The 24,525-nt window shown below is 40.8% G+C and overlaps 1 protein-coding gene across 1 annotated transcript in view; it reads right to left on the bottom strand.

The window, feature by feature from the left end:
* The window catches only part of LOC309601790 (myocyte-specific enhancer factor 2C-like), a gene marked incomplete at both ends in the record, with an annotated part of 98,340 nt that overhangs the window by 30,735 nt on the left and 43,080 nt on the right, over positions 1–24,525 (bottom strand). The window contains one exon of the mRNA XM_082334914.1: positions 6,482–6,668. Within this exon, the coding sequence (XP_082191040.1) occupies positions 6,482–6,668 (187 nt within the window). The remainder of the gene's footprint in view (positions 1–6,481; positions 6,669–24,525) is intronic.

Here is a 24,525-nt window from a genome sequence, read left to right as displayed (position 1 = left end):
GGTGATGCTTACTGTAATACTGTTGATATGGCATATAGTCACCATAGAAGTGATGATGTACAGTATTATATAGCAACTAACATTATATAATTCAGTTCATTGGCCATTCTCACCCAAAATCAAATCCCCTTGAGGTACACATTGGGCTTCCCCATCCTCCCCCATCACCCACCAAGTACACCCAGGTCCTTGAGCAAAAGCAATCCCACGAATGGGTTTGCCTTTGACCGAGGCGGGAGTAACCCAGACTGTCTTCCCCAGCATATTTTTTATGTGCACTACAGGGACTTTATCCCCCTCTACAGTACATAAAAGTCTTGATTGGGCAGGGCCAGCTCTTTTGGCAGGTCCCCTAGTGTTGACTAACCAGGTGGCCTTTGCTAAATGTGTATCCCAATGTTTGAATGTCCCACCACCCATTGCTTTTAGTGTAGTCTTTAACAATCCATTGTATCGTTTGATTTTCCTGGAGGCTGGTGCATGTTAGGGGATGTGATATACCCACTCAATGCCATGCCCTTTGGCCCAGGCGTCTATGAGGTTGTTTTGGAAATGAGTCCCGTTGTCGGACTCAATTCTTTCTGGGGTGCCACGTCGCCATAGGACTTGCCTTTCAAGGCCCAGGATAGTGTTCTGGGTGGTGGCATGGGACATGGGATATGTTTCCAGCCATCCAGTGGTTGCTTCCACCATTGTAAGCACATGGCGCTTGCCTTGGCGGGTTTGTGGGAGTGTGATATAATCAATCTGCCAGGCCTCCCCATATTTATGTTTCAACCATTGTCCTCCATACCAGAGGGGCTTGGCTTGTTTGATTGCAGCGCATGTTTCACATTCATGGATAACCTGTGCTATAGTGTCCATGGTCAAGTCCACCCCTCGATCGCGAGCCCATCTGTATGTTGCATCTCTTCCTTGGTGGCCTGAGGTGTCATGGGCCCACCAAGCTAGAAATAATTTACCCTTATGTTGCCAGTCCAGATCCACCTGAGCCACTTCAGTCTTAGCAGCCTGATCCACCTGCTGATTGTTTTGATGTTCTTCAGCGGCCTGACTCTTGGGTATGTGAGCATCTACGTGACGTACTTTTACAGCCGGGTTCTCTACCTGGGCAGCAACATCTTGCCACAATGGGGCAGCCCAGATGGGTTTGCCTCTGCGCTGCCAGTTGCTCTGCTTCCATTGCTGTAACCACCCCCACAGGGCATTTGCCACCATCCATGAGTCAGTACAGAGATAGAGCATTGGCCACTTTTCTCATTCAGCAATATCTAAGGCCAGCTGGATGGCTTTCGCCTCTGCAAACTGACTCGATTCACCTTCTCCTTCAGCAGTTTCTGCAACTTGTCGTATAGGATTCCATACAGCAGCCTTCCACTTCCGATGCTTCCCCACAAGATGACAGGACCCATCAGGGAACAGGGCATATTGCTTCTCATTTTCTGGCAGTTTATTATACGGTGGGGCCTCCTCGGCACGCGTCACCTTCTCCTCCTCTGGCGATATTCCAAAATCTTTGCCTTCTGGCCAGTCCATGATCACTTCCAAGATTCCTGGGCGACTGGGGTTTCCTATTCGAGCCCGTTGTGTAATGAGTGCAACCCACTTACCCCATGTAGCATCAGTTGCATGATGTGTAGAGGGGACCCTCCCTTTGAACATCCAGCCCAGCACCAGCAGTCAGGGTGCCAGGAGGACCTGTGCTTCAGTACCAATCACTTCTGAAGCAGCTCAAACCCCTTCATATGCTGACAATATCTCTTTTTCAGTTGGAGTATAGCGGGCCTCGGATCCTCTGTATCCCTGACTCCAAAATCCTAAGGGTCGACCTCGAGTCTCCCCTGGTGCTTTCTGCCAGAGGCTCCAGGTAGGACCATTCTCCCCGGCTGCAGTGTAGAGCACATTTTTTACATCTTGTCCTGCCCGGACTGGCCCAAGGACTACTGCATGGACTATCTCCCGTTTAATTTGTTCAAAGGCTTGTTGTTGCTCAGGGCCCCATTTGGCAAAACTGGCTTTCAGCAGGATTTGGACTATTTTCTTCCCTTTCTCAAAAACCTCTTCTGCTGTGTTGCCCCATATGATGATGTCATCAATGTATTGCAGATGTTCCGGAGCTTCACCCTGTTCCAATGTAGTCTGGATCAGTCCATGGCAAATGGTAGGGCTGTGTTTCCACCCCTGGGGCAGTCGATTCCAGGTGTACTGGACCCCCCTCCAAGTGAAAGCAAACTGTGGCCTGCACTCTGCTGCCAAAGGGATTGAGAAAAAGGCATTAGCGATGTCAATGGTGGCATACCTCTTGGCTGCCTTTGACTCCAATTCATATTGAAGTTCTAACATGTCTGGCACAGCAGCACTCAGAGGCGGCGTGACTTCATTGAGGCCCCGATAGTCTACTCTTAGTCTCCACTCTCCATTAGGCTTTCGCACTGGCCATATGGGACTGTTAAAGGGTGAGCGAGTCTTGCTGATCACTCCTTGGCTCTCCAGTCGATGAATTAGCTTGTGGATGGGAATCAGGGAATCTCGGTTGGTGCGATATTGCCGCTGGTGCACCGTTGTGGTAGCGATTAGCACCTGTCGTTCTTCGACCATCAGCAACCCTGCAACAGAAGGGTCCTTTGACAGCCCAGGCGAGGTGGACAGCTGTTTCATTTCCTCCGTCTCCAAGGCAGCTATACCAAAAGCCCACCGGTACCCTTTTGGGTCCTTGAAATACCCTCTCCTGAGGTAGTCTATGCCAAGGACGCACGGAGCCTCTGGGCCAGTCACAACGGGGTGCTTCTGCCACTCATTCTCAGTTAGGCTCACTTCAGCCTCCAATACAGTTAGCTGGTGGGATCCCCCTGTCACTCCAGAAATACTGATGGGTTCTGCCCCTTTATAGCTTGATGGCATTAGGGTACACGGTGCACCGGTGTCCACTAGAGCCTTCTACTTCTACTTCTATGTGATGTGCTAGGCCATCGAATCCACACAGTCTAGTACACCCGGTTGTCCCTTTCCTCCACCTGGCTGGAGGCATGGCCCCTCTAGTCCTGGTCATAGTATTTATTACTCACTTCTTGTAAATGCGAATCAAAAGTCCCTTTATTAAGATCGGAAGCAAAATCAGCCCTTCTGCTCTGTCTGGGGAACTGCTCGCTGGAAACTGGAGCAGCAATTTTCCTGGAAGAACCACCTTTTCTAGTTGTTTTTCCTTGCAGCTCACATAGCCGCGCCTCTAGGGTCGAGGTAGATTTTCCATCCCACTTCCTCATGTCCTCTCTGTGGTCATGCAGGTAAAAAAACAGGGTGGCCCGTGGTGTGTATCCACTATATCTTCTCTCTTGAGCAGAGGGATGCTTACTCCTAAAGGCTGAGATACTGGTTTGTACAGGCGGGGAGTAGGACCTATCCTCTTTGAGTTGCTGGACCTGTTTCTCCACAGCCGAGACAAGGGAGGAAGAGACACTTTCTTCATACTGCCAGAGTTGGCCAGCCAATTCATCCACCATCTGGTCCCTCTCCATCTTTCCAGGTCATTACTGCCAATGAGTTTGCGTGTGACGATGGTGCATCCGTACAAACTTCCGCCACACAGGGTCATGTGCATTGGACTTCATCTGGATCATAAATCACCTCCAGCATGGCTAATTCCCTCAGGTACTGGAGACCTCTCTCCATGGTGGTCCACTTGCCTGGGTGACATATAACATCTTCCTTAAAGGGATACCTTTCCTTCATACCTGACAGGAGTTGCCTCCAGAGGCTGAGGGCTTTTGCCCCTTTTCCAATCGCTTTGTCAATGCCCCCTTCCCTAGAACGGGATCCCAGCTGCTTGGCTTCCCTACCCTCTAATTCCAGGCTACTGGCCCCGTTACCCCAGCATCAGAGCAGCCAGGTGACAATGTACTCGCCTGGATGACGACTGAAATATTTTTGCATATATTACAGCTCACTCAGGGATAGGGATCAGGTTGTTACTGCCTCGTTAATGAGTTCTTCCTCTTCCTCCTCCCCGAGCAGTGGCCGCCTCTCTTCCTCCTCCTGTTCTCATGATGGCCCTGCTTCAGAGTGGTCTGCCTCGTCTACTTCTTCCTGCTCCCTCTTAGAAGAAGTTTCTTCATTCGTTACTAAACAAGCTGACTTCCACTTCCAATATTTCTTCTTTTGTATACGGGCGACTGATACCAGCACAGGTTGGTTCTCTGGTTCAGCTGCAATACCTGTCGTGCGGGTTGGAGTAGCTGCAGTGCCTGTCACCAGGGCTGGCATAGTCACAGTGCCTGTCATTTTGTCATCAGATCCAGAGATTCCCCTTGAGGGTACTAAATAGTGTTGAATAGGGCTCGGTAGGCATGGGCCAGGCCCCAGCACATTGCAGTGATTTGTGTCTCCCTAGAATTGTCAGGGTGACAGCATACTTTTTCCAAATATTCTACTAATTTTTCAGGATTCTGCACTTGTTCAGGGGTGAAGTTCCAAAACATTGGAAGGGCCCACCGTCCTAGGCATTTGCCCATGCTCTCCCACACACCCTGCCACTCATAACTATCCAGCCTTGGGGCAGATCTCTGGATGATATTCTTAAACTGCTTATTAACCGTAGACAAAACTGAAACAATATTCCCAAGAACTATCAATAGATATATCTTAACTACCCAAGGATGTTCAAGATGATAATGAAAAGTTGTTGTAACGAAGGAGGAAACATCATAGAAGAAGGCAGCGAAGGTGCCATTCTGTATTTCCTCCATAAAAAATCTCTCAGAGGAAGAGGTATAATTGCTAATTGTCTCCATGAGGTGGTGCCCAAAGTACAGTAATGGCTTCAGTACAAAACCCAAATACCAGATTAAGCTCAAGGCCAGTGTTTTAATAACAAATCTCCCAGGCAAAACATTACTAATCACTGCAGAGCACAGCAAACTGCAAAAACTAACACCAATCTTTAACACGTACAGCAAAAAAAAAGAGCATGGTGCAGATCAGGTAGACTAATATGAAGAACAGATGAACCAATATTATGACCGGCGACTGTTAACAGATATAAGTTCCTTAATACACTCTGGTTAACCTGTTATTATCTCAAACCCTTCATGCCCCACGTTGGGCGCCAAAAAGGACTGTCGTGGTTTAGCCCCAGTTGGCAACCAAGTGCCACACAGCCACTCACTTACCCCCCCCTCCGGTGGGATGGGGGAGAGAATCTGAAGAGCAAAAGTGAGAAAACTCATGGGTTGCGATAAGAACAGTTTAATAATTGAATAATAATAATAATAATAATAACAACAATAACAACAATAATAATAATAACAAATGATAATAAAAAATGTAATGAAAAGAAAAACAGCAAGAGAAAGAGAGAGGAACAAAACCCAGGAAAAACAAATGATGCAAACACTCACCACCTGCCGACTGATGCCCAGCCATTCCCCAAGCAGCGATCACTGCCCCCCAGCCCACTCCTCCAGTTTATATACTGAGCATGACGTCATATGGTATGGAATAGCCCTTTGGCCAGTCTGGGTCAGCTGTCCTGGCTGTGCTCCCTCCCAGCTTCTTGTGCACCTCCTTGCTGGCAGAGTATGGGAAGCTGAAATCCAAAACATAGCACTATACCAGCTACTAGGAAGAAAATTAACTCTATCCCAGCCAAAACCAGGACATGTTGTTATTGCTTTATCACGAATCTCCCACTAGTAGGTACTTTCCTTAAGACATCAACTCCTAGACTTGAAGAAGAACCAAGAAAGAAGAGAGCAATTTATCGAGGAAGTAATTTTATGACTTCCGTAGACATTCACTCCAAGGATTTTTAATACCTCTCTCTGTGCTTGGAGACCTCAAATGGTTCTTTGAACCCTGTATACTTAAGGGTGTTGATGTTGCTTCAGACAGACAGATTGAATGAACCTAACCCCCCTTTATCCTGTTCAGACGTGACCCCTCATCATCACTAGTACAGAGCATAGCCTCTTGCTATACAAGGCACTCAAGTACAGAGCTCAACTAACATTTACCTATCAAGGAACTTGTGAATGCATAAATAAGAAATTCTGTGTTTAGCCACTAGACTGCTGATTTAACAAGTGGTCTGTTTTACTTGCTTCAACTTGTTTGCATTGGCCACACATTCTTCCCTGTCCTCTTAAGTTTTATGGTGTAGTGAGTTCTTGCATGAATTAAGTAGGCAAGCTGCCCTTTTATGAAACAGCAAATTGTCTGCCCTTTTATCCTTTATTGATTTCCTTTAATCTTAGTCAATATTCAGCTTTTTCTAGAACATTGCTTTTTTATTATTTTCTAAATTGGGAATAGAAACCTCTCTGGCTTTTCTTTTGATTTTTCAATGCAGCAATTTTTGGAAACACTTATGACTGGTAAATGACTGTTATGAGTTCTTGTTTCTCAGAGTACAGTTTAAAGTGACCTAAGGCACACAAGCAGACGATAAAAAAGAACATTTAAAGGGATGGGACTGAGCAGAGCCTACCTGTGTTACCTGCACTTGGAGGCTGGTGCGTCACACCAGGAGACATGCTATTTCTTTGCAAAGAAGGATGGGCCAGTGGCAAAAGGTTGGGGTTACCCAGTGAGTTGACTGGGTTACTGTATACCAAATTGCTGTGGTTGGACACTGGGATAGAAACTGGCATCTCCAAGTTCAATGGTGGAACAGCCTGTACAAGTAAAAAAGGGGAAATAAAGACAAGAATAGTACAGAAACACAACAATCTTCAAGTATAGTTATTCCTTATTTAGTTCAAATATTTTGTAGCTAGTGGTTAAAATATTTAAGCTCTCACCCACTAAGAGACAAGAGAAGAGCTTTAAACAGAGTTACCAAGGCTTTTAAATATGTTTTTCAAAACCATGATTCCATCTTCCTTTAATGCAGCTTGTACATTTATTTTGTAAGAATCAGAATTATTTTTTTTCTTTTTTTTTGTTTAAAACAAAACCTGCTTCATGAAGCTTAATTTTCTTTTTCTTTCATTCAGTGAAGTCATAATTGTTCACTTGTGATATCTTAATCTAGTGTCACAGGTGACTGTAAGATCAAAGGTATGTGATTATGATGACTTCATTGCGTGGAGAAAAACTAGAAGGGGTGGAAAGCAAAGGGGAAAGCTTTAATTTCAGCATATGTTGCTTTAGCAACCAGAATGATTCCAAATCATGTTAAAGGCACCAACACAATAAAAGACTTTTTTTTTTAAAGTTTCTATCTTAGTTTGGGAAGGGCTTAAAAGAAACAAAATTCTACTCAGGGACATGTAGCAAATAAAAGAACTTTACATATATACCATTCTTTGGCTTTTTTGGGGGGGTTGGTGGTGTTTGTTGATGCCTTTTCAACCACGCTTCATCTATTTAGAGACAGAGATACTTATAGCTCCCTTCTAGTGAACTATTTCTGTCTCCTTTGCTTTCACCACTCTTATGAAAATTACAAATAAATGTATAATTATTATCAGATGTTTTAGAACAATATAAATACTTATCCCCAGAAAATTATCTGAGGAAACATTATTGGCCTTAGCTGTTAAGAGGAAAATCTAATTTTATTTTCATTAGGCAGCAGCTTTGTTCTCTTACAAGACCAGGCACAAGCATTGCATTGTTTTATAAATTTTGTTAGCGATTTAATGGCTTGAATTGTTGACTTTTTGTTCAGTTTTTTCTTCCCCCCAGATTTCTTAGCTACCTTTTGATGATCACAAGTAAATGAATATAACTTCCCTGAAGCTATACTGATTTGAACAGTTAAGGATCATGTCTTATATTTACAAATTTACATTATATACTAGCTTTGAGCTCCATCTTGCCCATTAGATATAGGCTTACATGAAGAGAAGGAGCTCCTATTGCATTAAGGGACAACACCTACTGATTCTTCCTTTTGTGGTAAGCAGCTTGCCGGGGCACACAGACTTTGAGCTCTGTGTGTGAAGTATTCAAAGGGATATCCTATCTTATATAAAAAGAAATGCTAACATTTTGCAGTTCTGTAGTGCGTCTCTGAAGCAATTTCACAAAAAGATAATAAATTGTACCTTGTAAGATCCCTGCAAGGTAGGAAGTTATACCCAAAACACAGCTCAGGAAACTAGAAGAGACAAGTTAATAGCTGGACTAGGACTATATCTGGTTTTAAATTTGACATCAAAAGGTTAAATTTAATTAAAGCAACTAGAGGGAAATGTCATTATTTTTTAGGAGGACAAAAGTGATGTACCATGCTTAGATTAGCTGTATTGTTTCTAATTCCTAGATCTTTCTCAGTTTTCTAGAAAAGGCATTTTTCCCAAATACTTATGGAGGTAAAGAAGGTAACAGAACTCACTTCCAGCCAGGAATGAGTTCTTCCATTTTTTAATATTCTTTTTTCCATTTCTTAAGACTTTAAGTGGTTATAACATGTGCTGCTTTGCTGGAACAAAACCAAGCAGCATGAGAGACAATGAAGGATCTGAAGAACCATCAAACCCCCAGTTTTTAAAGATGGAAAAGTAACTTGATTTGTGGGCTTATTCATAAAAAGAAACTTCTGAATGATATTACTGATATTTCCCTATGCATTTCTTACTTTATAGATGCAGTAAATATTTGTTATAATTTACTTGTACACTAAATTATAATTGGGACACTTCTTCAACTCCCTATAGTAACTTTCATCTAGTTATCAATTTTATAGTAACATTTGATTTTGTTTGTGTGTTTAGCATGAAAGGATGGAGGAGACTGCGAGCTGAGTAGTTCAAGTGCTGAAGAAGGAGACTTGTTTTGAGGAAACGGGAAAAAGGAAGAAAAGAAAAGAAAAGGGCAAATACATATTTTTAAAGAAGAAGGAGAGGAAAAAAAAACAGGGACTATGAGGAGAAAAAAGAATCACATTACAAGGATTATGGATGAACGTAACAGACAGGTGAGTAGCAAAAATACTGTATTTGAACATCATATATTTCTAGGGTGCCTTATTCTCAGAAGTGTTTAAAACAGTGATAATTTTGTATATATACATATGTATACATATACACAATGTATGGAAGACTATCAAAGAAAAGGTACTTCTGGAAACGATCAGAAACCTCACACATAGCTTTTTCAAATTTAGTAATGTGTAGATAGGAATATATTACTCTAGGCCTTGATTATACAAAGACTGATGTGTATGCTTTACTTTGGGCCCTCTCTGTAGTCCCTTTGGCTTCAGTGTATAATATATATGGTTAAGCACATATGCAAGTTATTACAGGATTCAGGCTTATAGTACTGTATTTTGTGACCTATTATATTCTGCCTTTATTTGCATGAGGACTTAATTCATAGATTCAAATTATTTGCATTTCTACATGTCTGCAGTGTTTTTATTTTTAGCTCCTGCATAAAAAAATGACGGTACTTCATACAAAAATCTGGTATGTTCTTGTCTGAACGTGGATTTTAAAAAGAATTTGTGCAGCATAACACATTCTAAAACCAACACACAATAATATTGTCATGTTGCAGTCATAAAACAAAGTCTCCCTTACCAATGCTATGGCTAAATAGGTCTATCAGGATTGGTTAAATAATTATTATCACTGTTTTAAATAAAATGACCGAGTAGCTCAATGTCACATATTAGCAATACTACTGCTACTAGTTAAAATAGGATCATAAATTAGAGTGGCTGCTTTTCTGTTTTCAGAAAAATAAAATTCAACAATTGCCATCTTAAAATAAAATCAGTGAAAAGCTACCGCTGTTTACATCTGATGTATCTGATGGGTGTTTTGTTGAAACTGGAGATTCCCAACTGTGAGAAATTCTCGATAAAATTGTTTAACGCTATAACTAGTGTTCTGCATACATGTGGCTGAAATTTAGAAGTAATCTTCTGTAACTGTTTTTAAGCACCTGATATTGAGTTAATATTAGTATATTAGTTCTATTCATTTGACCTATTATTTTCTTCATATATTCAGGTTGTTTTATAAGAAATGATTATGTTGTTAGATTTCAAGGATTTTATAATGCCATAAATAACTCAATCTAGGCATAATGACAAATTATAATTTTAAAGTATGCTTTCCCAGAATTTGTAAATTCTGTATTGTGAGTAGTCACTTGTGTTCTTCATGGCAGAAAATCAATCACATTTAAAAGCAAAAAATACAAGGATTTACGATGAATACATTTTTTAATTTCCTTAAAAGTTACTTATTGCTGTGGGCCAAGCTAAAAAGCAATAATTATGTCAATATAAAACCACCACCATATTTGTTTTGATTGGTTTATAATTTGGAATGGAAATTGGATTTGAAATATTGAACTGCATGTATCATTAACTGTTATGACACTGTTTGTTTTGAACTCTCCCATACTACCATGGTTTCTTTTCAAAGTGTACCTGAATTATCATTTTGAAAATAAAACTACAAAATTTTGCCATTAGTAACATTAGTTTATACACCACCTTTGGCGTCAACTTGTTTACTCAAATATAGGACTTATGGAGGATTTAAATCTCCAATTCTGTCAATCAGGTATCTTTCAAGAAGATAAAATTACTTTAAAAAATGGATACAGCAAGTGTTTAAGAAGTCATTCACTGTAGAGTTTCAAGACTTCTAGCACCAGCTTTCAGAACTAATAATTATCAATAAAACTATAGCACTAGAATATTAAGAACTGTAGTATTAGTGCAGAAAGCATTTATCTTGCTAGGATCTGATAATTTCCATAGTTCTGGTTAGCCAGATACACTGTGAAGCTGAAGGTATAGATTTACTGTGCTTTAGCATCCACATACTATAATTGGCTTAATTCTACTTCACATTTCTATTAATATATCGAAATATAATTTAGAAAGTGTTTCTACTGGTTTTGTCCTCTTTACATTTAGCACCCTGATTTAAAGCTCAGTGAAGTCCATAAAAAGATTTCCATTGGTTCAGTTGAACTGTGGGATAAAGCTTTTCAGTTTTAGCCATATATAGATGATTAAACACAACTGGATCTTTCACTAATAGCTGGTTGTTTTTTTAACCATTTATATGGGACATACTCTTTCACAAGCCTTATTGTTTCTTAAAATATAATATATTCAATAAGCTATTGCTGCTTCTGTGGGGAGTTGCATCATTTATTTATTTTCTAATTTATACATGTACAGCAATCTTAAAATGCTAGCTGGTTTATATGCCTGCTGTAAATATATTTTTAATGTACAGAATATATTAAATGGTTGCAGAGGAAAAAACTGTTAAAAGTTTTTGATTAATAAAATTAAAATCCCCATGGAAGCACAGTTCTCCAATGCTTATTCATAGCTCCATTTGCCATGACATGGGAAGACGACTATTTAGTTTATAAGACTGGATTTTTTTCCTTCTTACTAGCTCACCGGAAGATGTTTGCAAGAACAGCAGCAAATCTGTTGACTTGAAACTGACTTATTGTTATTTATTATCAAACTCAGTGTGGTTTCAAAGTACAAGGCATGTTAGATGGGAATATGATGTACATGGATTATGCATCCTTGGCTTTTTTCAATCACAAATTCTCTGCAGGGCAGCACGTACAGGGAAAAAATAGGTGGAGCACATATCAGAACCAGCGATACAGCAATAGCTGAATTCTTCTGCCCTCTCCCACTGCAAGGAGGAAGCTGTTTGGATAACAGTTTCTGCAAAAGAGTTTACGTTGTTACAAGGCTTGTGGAAGACAATTTCTGTCCTTGCTTTTCCAATCATTTGTCCAGTGTCCTGACTAGCTATTTAGGTTAACCATTGAACATATTTGTCCTATCAGTATAACAGCTATTTTCTTCCACACTACTGTCTGCTATGGTAGGAAACTCTTCTACTGTTCAAAGTGCTTGTATTAACAGATTGGAAAGGACAAAAATAGTGCTGATCTCCCTTCAAGAGGATTTCTTCTGAGCAAGTCTAGTTGGTTGGACTTGTGTACTTTAGTCGCCATCCTGGTATTAAATGTAAGTTAAAACTGCCTAAAGAGTTATATGTCTCTGGCTGCAAATCTCATAGAAATGTGCAATATTGGGGTACAATCTGTTTTTCCTGAAACTATTTGAAACTTCAAATTTTTTTTATAATTTAAAGGAAAACTACTGCAGCTTAGACATTAGAAGCCCAGTCCTGTTACCCTGGAGTGCATGAGAGCTCCATCATTGACTTAAGCAAGTGTAGAATCCAGGCTTTTAACTAGGACCCATTCATTTAATGTTGTTTCATGTGGGCTGCCAGTTGGCTATATTTTCCTGGCTCTCATAGTTACTGTATGGTGACAAAGGGGGCAAGGATGTTTGAATCTTTTGTGCATGATTCCAAATTTTCTTCAGTTGTGAAACTTTCAGAAATACCCATAGCTATCACAAAAAAATCCCTTTCACTTTGCTTTAATCCACAGGAAGAAGGAATATAAATACCTGACAGAGTTAGAGTAAATGTGTATTTATTTAGGTATTTTGGTTACCATCATGGTATTAAATCTAAATTAGAGGTCTCAAGAGAATCCTGTTATAAGTAGCCAATGTGACCAGAGACTTCCTTTTTATTACGACGACACTGGATAATATAGTCTTAGTAAATGTGGGATAAGTAAGACATTTTTGGTAGTGCTGTTTAAGCTCATGAGATTGTGGTAGCCTTGCCAATGGGTCATCAGATTAGACTGCATACTTTAGATCAGTGGCACCACCAGTAGAACTGGTAGCCAAAAATATTAGCACTGACATCTGATGTTGGAAGCTCCTGACTGCTACAAGTTCTTTATGCAGGAATTCCTATCAGTCAGATTGGAGAAGGCTGCTGTGAAGAAGTCTGGGTTGTTTGAAAAAAGAGGAAGGATATTTGTAAAAACATGGCTGAAATTTATTTTCAAGTGAAAAAAATATTTCAACTAGCTCTATCATGGTCAACACACAAAGGAAAATTTTCATTCATTCCGCTCAGAAAAGTCCTTATAATTTTTCCCATTTTTGTTTCCTGTTTGAAACATTTTTGTTAGTTTTAATGAGGGCCTTTTGGGGTCTACCATAGACTGGTATCATCTGAAGCTGTCTTCAGATGATACCAGTCTATGTCTTGAACCAGTCCAAGCAGGGTTGCCCAGGCTTAAAATAAATAGGTGTAAGGACATAATGGCATTGTATTACTGTTATACAAGGTCTCTTACAAAATGTTTCATTAAATCCATGGTCTGTGAGCTAAATTCAGAGGCACATTGACTCAAGAAGAGGGCATATTGACCCAACAACATTCTAATATCAGGTTTGGAACACGCTCTTACTTTTAATATGCTGATATTTCTAGTTAGTATCAAGAAAGATCCGGTCTTATATGGCAAGCCACCATTTTTTATCCCTCTGATTGTCTTGTTCATTAGTTCTGCATTTTTTTCCTGCTTGTGAAGCATGCTGTTGTCAGATTCCCAATTTAAACAGAGCTGAGCTTAGCTAATGACTGCACACTTTGTTTGCAACATCTTTCAATTTGTAATGAGCTGCTGGCGGCTTAAGTGTTATTAAATTCCATAGGAAGTGTATGCTTCAATATTAAGACACTTAAATATTAAGACACCCTTTTCAAATAGCATGTTTCTGTAATTCTATGGGCTGTTACAGTAATAAACACTCGATGCTTAACTCTTTCATGTGTTAAACTTTTTATCATTCTTTGATTCCAGCAAATCTGTAGAGGTATAAAACAAGACTTGCTGCAGTTAGCTCAATAGAGAATGAATTAAAGTATATAAGTACAGCGAGGTTATGGGGCAGGGGAAGAATATCCTGAAAGGAAATGACCATTTGCAGAAAGACCTAGATTTGTTCTAGCTAATGCTGCTAGCTTCAAAACCAATTTCAGGCTTGTGCATCTATTTTTATCTGTGCTTCAGCTCTATTTAAAAGGAAAGAGTAGAAGATTATTGGCTGATTCAGAACCTCTCCTGTAGAAACAGAAAAGAGCCTTGCATATTAGTGCTAAAATGAATGCAAGTTACGGAAGAAACTTTTTCCCATCAGTTTCCTTATATTTTCAGTCTTCCTTCATGGGGCATCTTGATTTTATTCAAGATCTTTTACGATTTTTTTTTCCCCCAGAGAATTATTATATGCTTATACACATATATATGATATATGATATATGATATATCATATATCATATACATATACATATATGCTTAACTGTGCAACTAAGCATCATTCCGTTCAATGAACCTTTGTCTTAAATATAATATTCTCTTTATCTTTTACATATATCTGAATTCCCCCTCTTGCTTACATTAAATTGCACACAACAAGAAATATCCTTGGAACAGATCATTACAGTTAGGCTCTGGTCCTATTTTTTTCAGAAGAAAAGTTAGGTTTCTGTAAGCAAAGAATACACCCCAAGTTTTCATGACTCCCAAATTGTAGTGACCTGCGCAGCCCTGAGAGCACTTTTCATGTTGTGCCAGACTACCTCAGAGGTAAAGTTTTAAGAGAGATGCTAAACTGAGTCATGAATTTCTAGAATGTAGTTAAGCGTGTTTGTATTACAAATGTATGTTTTGAGCATAATTTAGAGTGAATTAGTGTAAGGTAAAGTTTTAGGTCAAATATTACTTTTAATTTGAAGTGTGAGCAAGAAGCCTAAGTAAAGAGACTGCAATATTAAATAAGCCATCTCCCAACACAGTAGAGCTGAAAACTAGTGCAGACACGGGCACAGCCTTGCTTTCTTGCAAGGAATGGATTGGAAAGCCCTGGGGGAGAAAGAGCTGGAGGTGGGAAGCAGAACTGAAGCCACTGTGGAGAGGAAGAAGTTACGTACTTCCTGTTATGAAAGGAAATGCAGACAAATGTGCTTCCTGACCATTTGCTCAGCAGGGAATGAAATATGCTTTGACTTTTACCTTACGAACATTTTAGCTGCACAGAACTCGTAAACATGTTTTTTATCCTAAACATCTATTTGTACCTGCCAGAAACAGTGATAGGATACAGAAAAAAGTCCGCTTTCTTGTATATTGTATTAGCCGGTGTGTTTTTGATCGAAATATGATATTTTTCTTTAATGTGATGTCTTTGCCTAGAACATGTACATATATATACATCTATAAATAATGGATTTAATCTTATCTGTCTGATTCAACCAAAGGAAATGAAATAGCAGAGATTCACCATTATTATTCTTGCATCCCTATCTGTTCTTTAGATCTTAATTTATAAGTTAAAGCGTGAAGCATACTTGATACTGCCTAACCTACTACTTTCTGAATTGCTATATCTTCTGTTAATTAACACACCTTCAAATTATCCCTCCTCTTGACTCAAGAAGAAAAAAGTTAATATCGAAGATCCACCATCATTTTAGGATTTGGGAAAACTAAATTATATTGATATTTTAAGATTTTGACAGTATTATTATGCAGATTATGCAGTAATATACTAAAAAACAGGGCATAACAAAGAAGTACAAAACCTTTTTTATACAGATTAATAATGAACATTTTATTTGTTATAACTATAATATAATACATAACAGAAAATAATATGTATTATATAATCACATATATAATATATAGCTAACTCTTCTTTATGTGGACTATTCAGCAAGCTGTAGCTCATTATGCTTCAGCCTTTCCAGGACAACAATTCTTTTACCAAAATCTGTCACTACTGTCTCATACCTGTAAGTTATGCTGAAGGGTTATAAGAACATGGAAGGAGGCTGCTGAAGGTTCCTTTACTGCTCTTTAAAGGGCCTTTCATTTAATCATAGACTCACAGAATGGTTTGGGTTCAAAGGGATTTTAAAGACCATCTAGTTCCAACCCCCCTGCCATGGGCAGGGACATCTTTCACTAGATCAGGTTGCTCAAAGCCCCGTCCAACCTGAACCTTGAACACTTCCAGTGATGGGGCAGCCACAACTTCTCTGGGCAACCTGTTCCAGTGTCTCACCACCCTCGTCGTAAAAAATTCCTTCCTTATATCCAATCTAAACCTACCCTCTTTCAGTTTGAAACCCTTGCCCCTTGTCCTGGCACTACAGGCCCTGGTAAAAAGTCTCTCTCCGTCTTTCTTATAAGCCCCCTTTATATATTGAAAGGCCGCAATAAGGTGTCCCCGGAGCCTTCTCTTCTCCAGGCTGAACAACCCCAACTCTCTCAGCCTTCCTTCATAGGAGAGGTGTTCCAGCCCTCTGATCATTCTCGTGGCCCTCCTCTGGACCCGCTCCAACAGGTCCATGTCTTTCTTGTACTGGGGACCCCAGAGCTGGATGCAGTACTCCAGGTGGAGTCTCACGAGAGCGGAGTAGAGGGGCAGAATCACCTCCCTCGACCTGCTGGCCACACTCCTTTTATGCAGCCCAGGATACGATTGGCTTTCATATTCACTTTTTCATCCACCAGTATCCCCAAGTCCTTTTCCGCAGGGCTGCATAATTAATCCCTTCATCCCCCAGTCTGTACTGATACCAGGGGTTGCCCTGACCCAGGTGCAAGACCTTGCACTTGGCCTTGTTGAACTTCATGAGGTTCACTCCTCAAGCCTGTCCAGGTCCCTCTGGATGGCGTCCCTTTCCTCCAGCGAATCAACTGTACCACTCAGCTTGGTGTCATCCGCAAACTTGGTGAGGGTGCGCTCAATCCCACTGTGTCATTGATGAAGATTTTAAATCGTATCGGTCCCAGTGTGGACCCTTGAAGGACACCACTCGTTACTGGTTTCCACTTGGACGTTGAACCATTAACTGCAGCTCTTTGGACACATCCATCCAGTCAATTACCATCTAAGCCTTACCATCACCTTACTCACCAGCCTTCCCCATCTAAGAGTCCATCTGTCAACCCCCTCTCTCTCCAATTTAGCGGCAAGAATGTCGTGGGGAACCGTATCAAAGGCCTTACAGAAGTCCAGGTAGTTGACATCCGTAGCTCTTCCCTTGTCCACTGATGCAGTCCCTCCATCGTAGAAGGCCGTCAGATTAGTCAGGCACAATTTGCCCTTGGTGAAGCCACGTTGGCTGTCTCTGATCACCTCCCTGCCTTCCATATGTTTCAATATGTCTTCCAGGAGGATTTGCTCCATGATCTTACCGGGCACGGAGGTGAGGCTGACTGGTCAGTAGTTCCCAGGGTCCTCTTTTTTACCCTTTTTAAAAATGGGTGTGATGTTTCCTTTTTTCCAGTCACTGGGGACTTTGCCTGACTGCCATGACTTTTCAAACTCAGCTCCATCTGTGCCTTAGTTTTCCTGAGCCCATCCCTACATATCCGGGCAGCATCCCTATATTATTCCCAGGACACATGTCCCTGGTTCCACTGCCTGTGCATTTGCTTTTTACACTTCAGAATCAGTGGGGAAGGGGATACCAACAGGAGAGCTGAAGGTAAGACAAGAATTGGCATGGCATTGCCTGGGGGTGGCAATGCTAGTAGGAACATTTACGCTGCTCCTGGGAGCACGGAAGGTTCAGGAGCACATCTGAAATGCTTGTACACCAACGCATGCAGTATGAGAAACAAACAGGATGAACTGGAAGCGTTGGTCAGTTCCCAGAGCTATGATGTCATTGGTATTAGTGAGACTTGGTGGAATGATTCCCATGACTGGAGTGCTGGGATGGAGGGCTACAGGCTGTTCAGGAGGGATAGGCAAGGCAGGCGAGGTGGAAGAGCATGTAAGGGAGAGGTGTGACTGTACAGCCCTTACAGTTAGGGATGATGTGGGTGAGAGCCTCTGGGAGAGGATTAGGGGGATGGAAAACAAAGCAGATGTCGTAGTGGGTGTCTACTACCGATCGCCCAGCCAGGATGATAGCACTGCTGTCATTAGAATTTCTATAGCAGGAACCACCTGAACCAATGGAGGACAAGCCTTACAAGAAGCAGTGCAAGTGCAGCAGTGACCCAATCTGAGTTGGCTTTGGTACCCAATAACTCCACGCAACACACCATCTCTCCTGTCCTGAGTGACCACCATAACAGATAGAATCCAAGTCATGGACTAAATGAACTCAATGGACATTTTGTGGACATTTGTGGGCATTTCACAGGGGTGGTCCATAGACTAAGGGAATGATACCTGTGTATTGTATCAAAGGATGGGAAGGGGGGTGGTGGTTAATGAGGATCTATTGAATAGTGTGGGACCTGAGCATGACGTAAATGGTATGGAATGTGCTGGCTTTGGCTGGGATAGAGTTAAATATCTTCACAGTAGCTCGTATGGTGCTATGTTTTTGGATTTGTGACCAAAACAGTGTTGATAACACAGGGATGTTTTAGTTATTGCTGAACAGTGCTTACGCAGCGTCAAGGCCTTTTCTGCTTCTCACATCACCTTGCCAGCAAGTAGGCTGGGGGTGCACAAGAAGTTGGGAGGGGATACAGCTGGGACAGCTGACCCCAACTGACTAAAGGGATATTCCATACCATATGACGTCATGCTCAGCAATAAAAAGCTGGTGGAAGAAGAAGGAATTGGGGGATGTTTGGAGTTACGGCGCTTGTCTTCCCAAGTAACCATTACGCATGATGGAGCCCTGCTTTCCTGGAAATGGCTAAACACCTGCTTGCCAATGGGGAGTAGTGAATGTATTCCTTATTTTGTTTTGCTTGCGTGTGCAGCTTTTGCTTTCCCTATTAAACTGTCTTTATCTCAACCCACGTGTTCTTCTCACTTTTACCCTTCCGATTCTCTCCCCCATGCTAGTGTTGGGGGAGTGAGCGAGCGGCTGTGTGGTGCTTAGCTGCCTATTGAGGTTAAACCACGACAGATGTGCTAGGTCACAAGACCCCGAATAAAACAGCAGCAATGGATGAGTACTTCTTTCATCCCTGCTACTGAATTGGTCATGCAGCGGACTTCTTTGTAGAACATTTAGTCAGCTCTTTTGCTCCATCACTTTCAGTGAAGGAAGAGGTGGAATTAAGAACATTTCTCCCATGAAAAAGACTGTACAGAAGGAGTGGGAGGATTTATCAGATTTCTTGAAGGGAGGGGAATACAAAATTTAGTCTGTGGGAGAGAGGAGAGATTTCTATAACCATCAGAGATGTAGTATTTTGCCTTGTACTGAGTCTGGCTGGGATGGAGTTTTTCTTCATAGCAGCCTGTATGGTGCTGTGTTTTGGATTTGTGACTAAAAGAGTGTTGATAACACACCAATGTTTTACCTATTGCTGAACAGTGCTTGCACAGTACTGAGGTTTTCTTTTTCCCACTCTGTCCTCCCAGTGAGTAGGCTGGGGATACACAAGAAGCTGGGAGGGAACATAGCCGGGACAGCTGACCCCAACTGACCAAAGGGATATTCCATACCATATAATGTCATGCTCAGCAATAAAAGCTTGGGGGAAGAAGAAGGAAGTGGGGGACGTTCGGAGTTATGGTGTTCATCTTCCCAAGTAACCATTACACATGCTGAGGCCCTGCTTTCCAGGAAGTGGCTAAACATCTGCCTGCTAATGGGTAATAGTGAATGAATTCCTTATTTTGCTTTGCTTGTGTGTGCAGCTTTCCTTCACTTGATTAATCTGTCTTTATCTCAACCCACAAGTTTTCAGCTTTTGCTCTTTTGATTCTCTCTCCCATCCGGCTGGGGGTGAGTGAGTGACTGGGTGGGTGCTTAGCTGATGGCTGGGGTCAACCCATCATACACCTCAAGTCCAAGCCCAGGAGCATCATACTTTTGTTCAGACTATAGCATAAAAAGTCTGTGTGACTTCAGAAGTGAATCCCTTGTGGGCATTGTCATCAGATGAGTTTAGTTCTAGAAAATAAACTCCTTACTATTGATGTAGGTCAAGTTTGTCAAATGTTGGTTTCTGCAGAGGTCATACCAGTTCAGGGGTTCTGCTGATGAAGCCAATTAGTCAGAACCCCCTATACCTGCCAACATTTGAAAGCTATAAAGGAAGACATCTAGGAACAAAGAAATGAGAGCACACCTTTTTACTCTTTTAAGCCACATTTGGAATAGAAATAATTTTTAAAAGGACGAGGTAAGAAAATGGTCAACAAGGAGTATTCCATTGCTTTGCTACATTGCTTTGATGCATATCCAAGTGCTTACACTGAAGCCATAAACCATAAACATTCCACACCCTGCTGCAAGGGCCTTGCAGTAGGAAAGGACTATGGAATAGGTCCAATAAAGGATTTAGGGACTTAGAAAGCTTGATTTGGCAATACTTAATATTTAGGCACCTGACCTCCAGGGTGGAATTCATACTATGCTGGGATTTGAGGCTTCCTATACAGGGCACAGAAAGAGTTTGGTACTACAGAACAGGATTCAAATCTAGCAGCATGTTAAGTTGTGAGTGACTCAGACCAAGCAAACAGGGTTTCAGAAATCCCATCCCTCATCAGAAGTTACACTGCTTATCCAGGGTTGCAGAGACACCTTAATCCACTTGGGATTCAGAGCACGCTGTCCCCTCCTACAACTAATCTTCCAGAGAATTAAGGAAGAGTCACTCTTTTCTTTTAAGAAACAACTAGTGGTTAGAAACCTGTTACAAAACTGGAAACATAGGTTCTGTTTCTTCCTCAAACTGAATGGGTTCAAATCCATACCTCCTGTATTTATATAAGAGATAGGATTTACCCAACTTCCCATGCTTTAGACAGTTCTAGATAGGTCAAGTCTCCACACTTCCTGGTAACATCGTGCTTTTGTGCATTAAAGAATGAAGCATTCATTGGTTCAGAGTAACAGAACTCAATAGGAGACAGAGCTCTGTGGCTTGTTACAGCATTTTTGTTTGAGGGAAGGATCTGTTGAAATCTGATTTCTGCTCCAAAGGTTGTGTTTGCATTTTGCATTAAACAGACTCTCATTAAAATGCAGAAATAATTAATAGAATTATAGAATCATAGAATCATTTAGGTTGGAAAAGACCTTTAAGATCATCAAGTCCAACCGTTAACCTAACACTGCCAACTCTACCACTAAACCATGTCCCTAAGCACCACATCTACACATCTTTTAAATACCTCCAGGGATGGGGACTCAAGCACCTCCCTGGGCAGCCTGTTCCAGTGCCTGATTACCCTTTCGGTGAAGAAATTTTTCCTGGTATCCAACCTAAACCTCCCCTGGTGCAACTTGAGGCCATTTCCTCTAGTCCTATCACTTGCTACTTGGCAGAAGAGACTGACCCCCACCTTGCTGCAACCTCCTTTCAGGTAGTTGTAGAGAGCAATAAGGTCTCCCCTCAGCCTCCTCTTCTCCAGACTAAACAACCCCAGCTCCCTCAGCCGCTCCTCATAAGACTTGTGCTCTAGACCCTTCACTAACTTCGTTGCCCTTCTTTGGACACGCTCCAGCACCTCAATGTCCTTCTTGTAGTGAGGGGCCCAAAGCTGAACACAGTACTCGAGGTGTGGCCTCACCAATGCCGAGTACAGGGGGACAATCACTTCCCTAGTCCTGCCGGCCACACCATTTCTGATACAAGCCAGGATGCTATTGGCCGCCTTGGCCACCTGAGCACACTGCTGGCTCATGTTCAGCCAGCTGTCAACCAACACCCCCAAGTCCTTTTCCGCCAGGCAGCTTTCCAGCCACTCTTCCCCAAGCCTGTAGCGTTGCATGGAGTTGTTGTGACCCAAGTGCAGGACCCAGCACTTACCCTTGTTGAACCTCATACAATTTGCCTCAGCCCATCGATCCAGCCTGTCCAGATCCCCCTGTAGAGCCTTCCTACCTTCAAGCAGATCGACACTTCCACCCAACTTGGTGTCATCTGCAAACTTCCTGAGGGTGCACTCAATCCCCTCATCCAGATCACTGATAAAGACATTAAACAGAACTGGCCCCAGTACTGAGCCCTGGGGAACAGGGCTCATTCCTTAAGAAAGGAATAAAACTGAGATTTCTGTGCTTTTGATAGTACACAAACACTGACTCTATTTTTGTGAAAAGCTTAATCCTTTGTGCATTGCATTAAGCATATTTGGAAAATACTTGCCATGGATATCTCCCCTAGGACTGAGAGTTCCCAGATCTTTGGGGCTTAAAGAAGGAAAAGGCTCTCCATTTTGGGCTAGATTGAGTTAGTCGTGAGTAAGCACAGAAGTACAGGCACTTAAGAATCTTTATCATCAAATACAAGGTCCCTCACCAAGTTCATGTGCCTCCAGATTAGACTTTTGGATAAATGACCTTAGTTGTTACATTTTAAAGCTTATGTTTAGTCACTTTTGTAAAACACTTTCAGATATAGGATGGAAAGTACTGAGTGCAATTATGAATTTTTATTCAGAAGTTAAACAATATATGTGGGATGAGGGAAAATTTACATCTGAGAAGCCAAGCTTCTTTTCATATAGGCTACAAAAATACAGATTAAATGCTAAAGCACATACTTTAACTCCTGGAAACAAAAGTGTAAAGCTTCCATTTTATTGATATTGGCTTGAACATGCTAGAAGTATGTATTAATCAAGCCTTGGATTATAACATTGAAAGTATAAATTATGTGGTTTTATGTTTGGTCATGTTATAGCCATGATTCTATTGTAGTAAGCTAAATATACTTTAAACACCATGCATTCCATTAGGAACTGCTTCTTTGTCAAGATTTTGATCTCTTTTGAATCAATCTATAGCAGCTGTGTGTTGTTTAAAATACTGTTATTGACTCTTCTATAATTTGCTTTCTTTGAACAGCCTATGTGCAGTAACATTTGATCAAAGACATGAACGTATACTTTAACAACCCAAAGTAAAGTGCATGCACATTTTTATAACGGTGCACTATAAAATGTAATTATAGTTGTCTATAGAATACACAGGATGATATAAATAAATCAATGTGAGATTTTTTAATGCAAGTCTATCCAATATATCACAGATTTTTCCCTCTAACAGCAGTCTTTATCATGCAAAAGCATTAATGAACCATTTAGAATAAAGATGATGTAACTTCTTTTAATAGTATATTTACTCATTCATTAACTAGCAACCATATATAAAAACATCCATAGCAAAATTAAGTAAGGAAAGCAAAAACAACCTCAAGTTGTAGGTTTATAAAATATACCATAAAGAACATGTTGATTTAAACCTCTTTTAAAGGCTTTTTTTTTTATTCGAAGAACAATGGATAGTTAAGATTTAACTACCACAGACATTCAACAGTTCTGAACTATGGACATTACTTCACAACTGACCACTAGATTTGTGATTATTAAAAATGTAGAACAAGAAAGCATATGTGTTTGAAGTATTGCTTACTACAAAAGGTTGTAGAAGCTGTAGAAATTGATGTCTGTGCTAGAAATCCTAACCAGAGGGTTTTGAAGTCAAATTGACTTCAAAATTACCATTCTGGGCTTTAAATCGGGGTTCTAATTAAACCTGAATGGTGGACTTTTTACATATTAGAGTTTTTTAGCATTTTAATAGCAGAGGAGTCTTTTACTTAATAAAACTATGAGCAGTGGCTAAGGGCCCACATCTGGAAACACTTATACACTAAAAAAACTTTACTCGTGTAAGTGTATGAAGAACCGTGTGTTACTCAGTGCTGTGTAATTTTCAGTATTGGTTTGACTGAGAAAAGCTGACAGCTTATAGGATCCCAATATAACAAAATATCCTGGGGAAAGTTCAGTAATTTGTTGGGCAAGTTCATTACTCTGCATTAAAGATAGTTGTAAGGCAGCAAAAGTATGGTATTTCTACACTTGTGATTAATATTACTGTGTAAGAATTCAGGTGAATAATCACATTTTGTATTTACCTTACAAAGCAAGGATGTCAGTGATGAAAATGAAAACTGAGTTTACTCACAAAATCCTTTGTCTCTAGATCATAGCTATAAGTAGCTTACTATCTAGGTTGAAAATGGTAATGCAGGGTAGCGTGTCCTATTTTTCCATACTTGCAGTGAAGATACGATATGGAAAGTCATCCTTGATAATTACTAATGCACCATACAGACACAATTGCACCACATACTGCATAAAGGAATCACTTGTGGTCTGCCTCCAATACAGATAGTATTGGCAGTAGGGGGCCAACATGCAAGAAGGCAAAATGCTTTACAAGGAGGAAGGAGACTAGAAGAGTCAATGTACCCAAATACAAGGACCATGATTCTTTTTGGAGTGATTTAAGTCCCCTTCCATCGATTACAGTCCTTTGTCTCCAGAGCCTTATCACAAGCAGAATTACAGGAACTGAACAAAACAATACTGAGGCCCAAAAAGCCCTGTGAACTGTGCTGACATTTCCTCATCCTGTTGCTTGTTGCTGTGTTTGACCAGGTTATTCAGATTAAAAAAAAAACAACTCCATACAGAAGAACAACAAACATTCCTGTTTTAAATAACATGCTCAACCCTTCCTGGTGTCTTTTCTCCCTTCTAGTATTACTGATATCTCACACTATGATGATGATGATGATGTGATATAAAAACCTCAGTAGCACAAAATGAGATGGACTTTCTCTAAAATGACAGCTTTCCAAATGAAAAGTTTATGCTTTGCAAAGTTCTCAGCAGATTTATTTTTAAGTTAA

The sequence above is a fragment of the Platalea leucorodia genome (genome assembly GCF_965183815.1).
Source record: "Platalea leucorodia genome assembly, chromosome: W".
Lineage (NCBI taxonomy): Eukaryota > Metazoa > Chordata > Aves > Pelecaniformes > Threskiornithidae > Platalea > Platalea leucorodia.
Note: the sequence above shows the minus strand (reverse complement) of the source record. Positions and strands in the feature narration are given on the sequence as shown.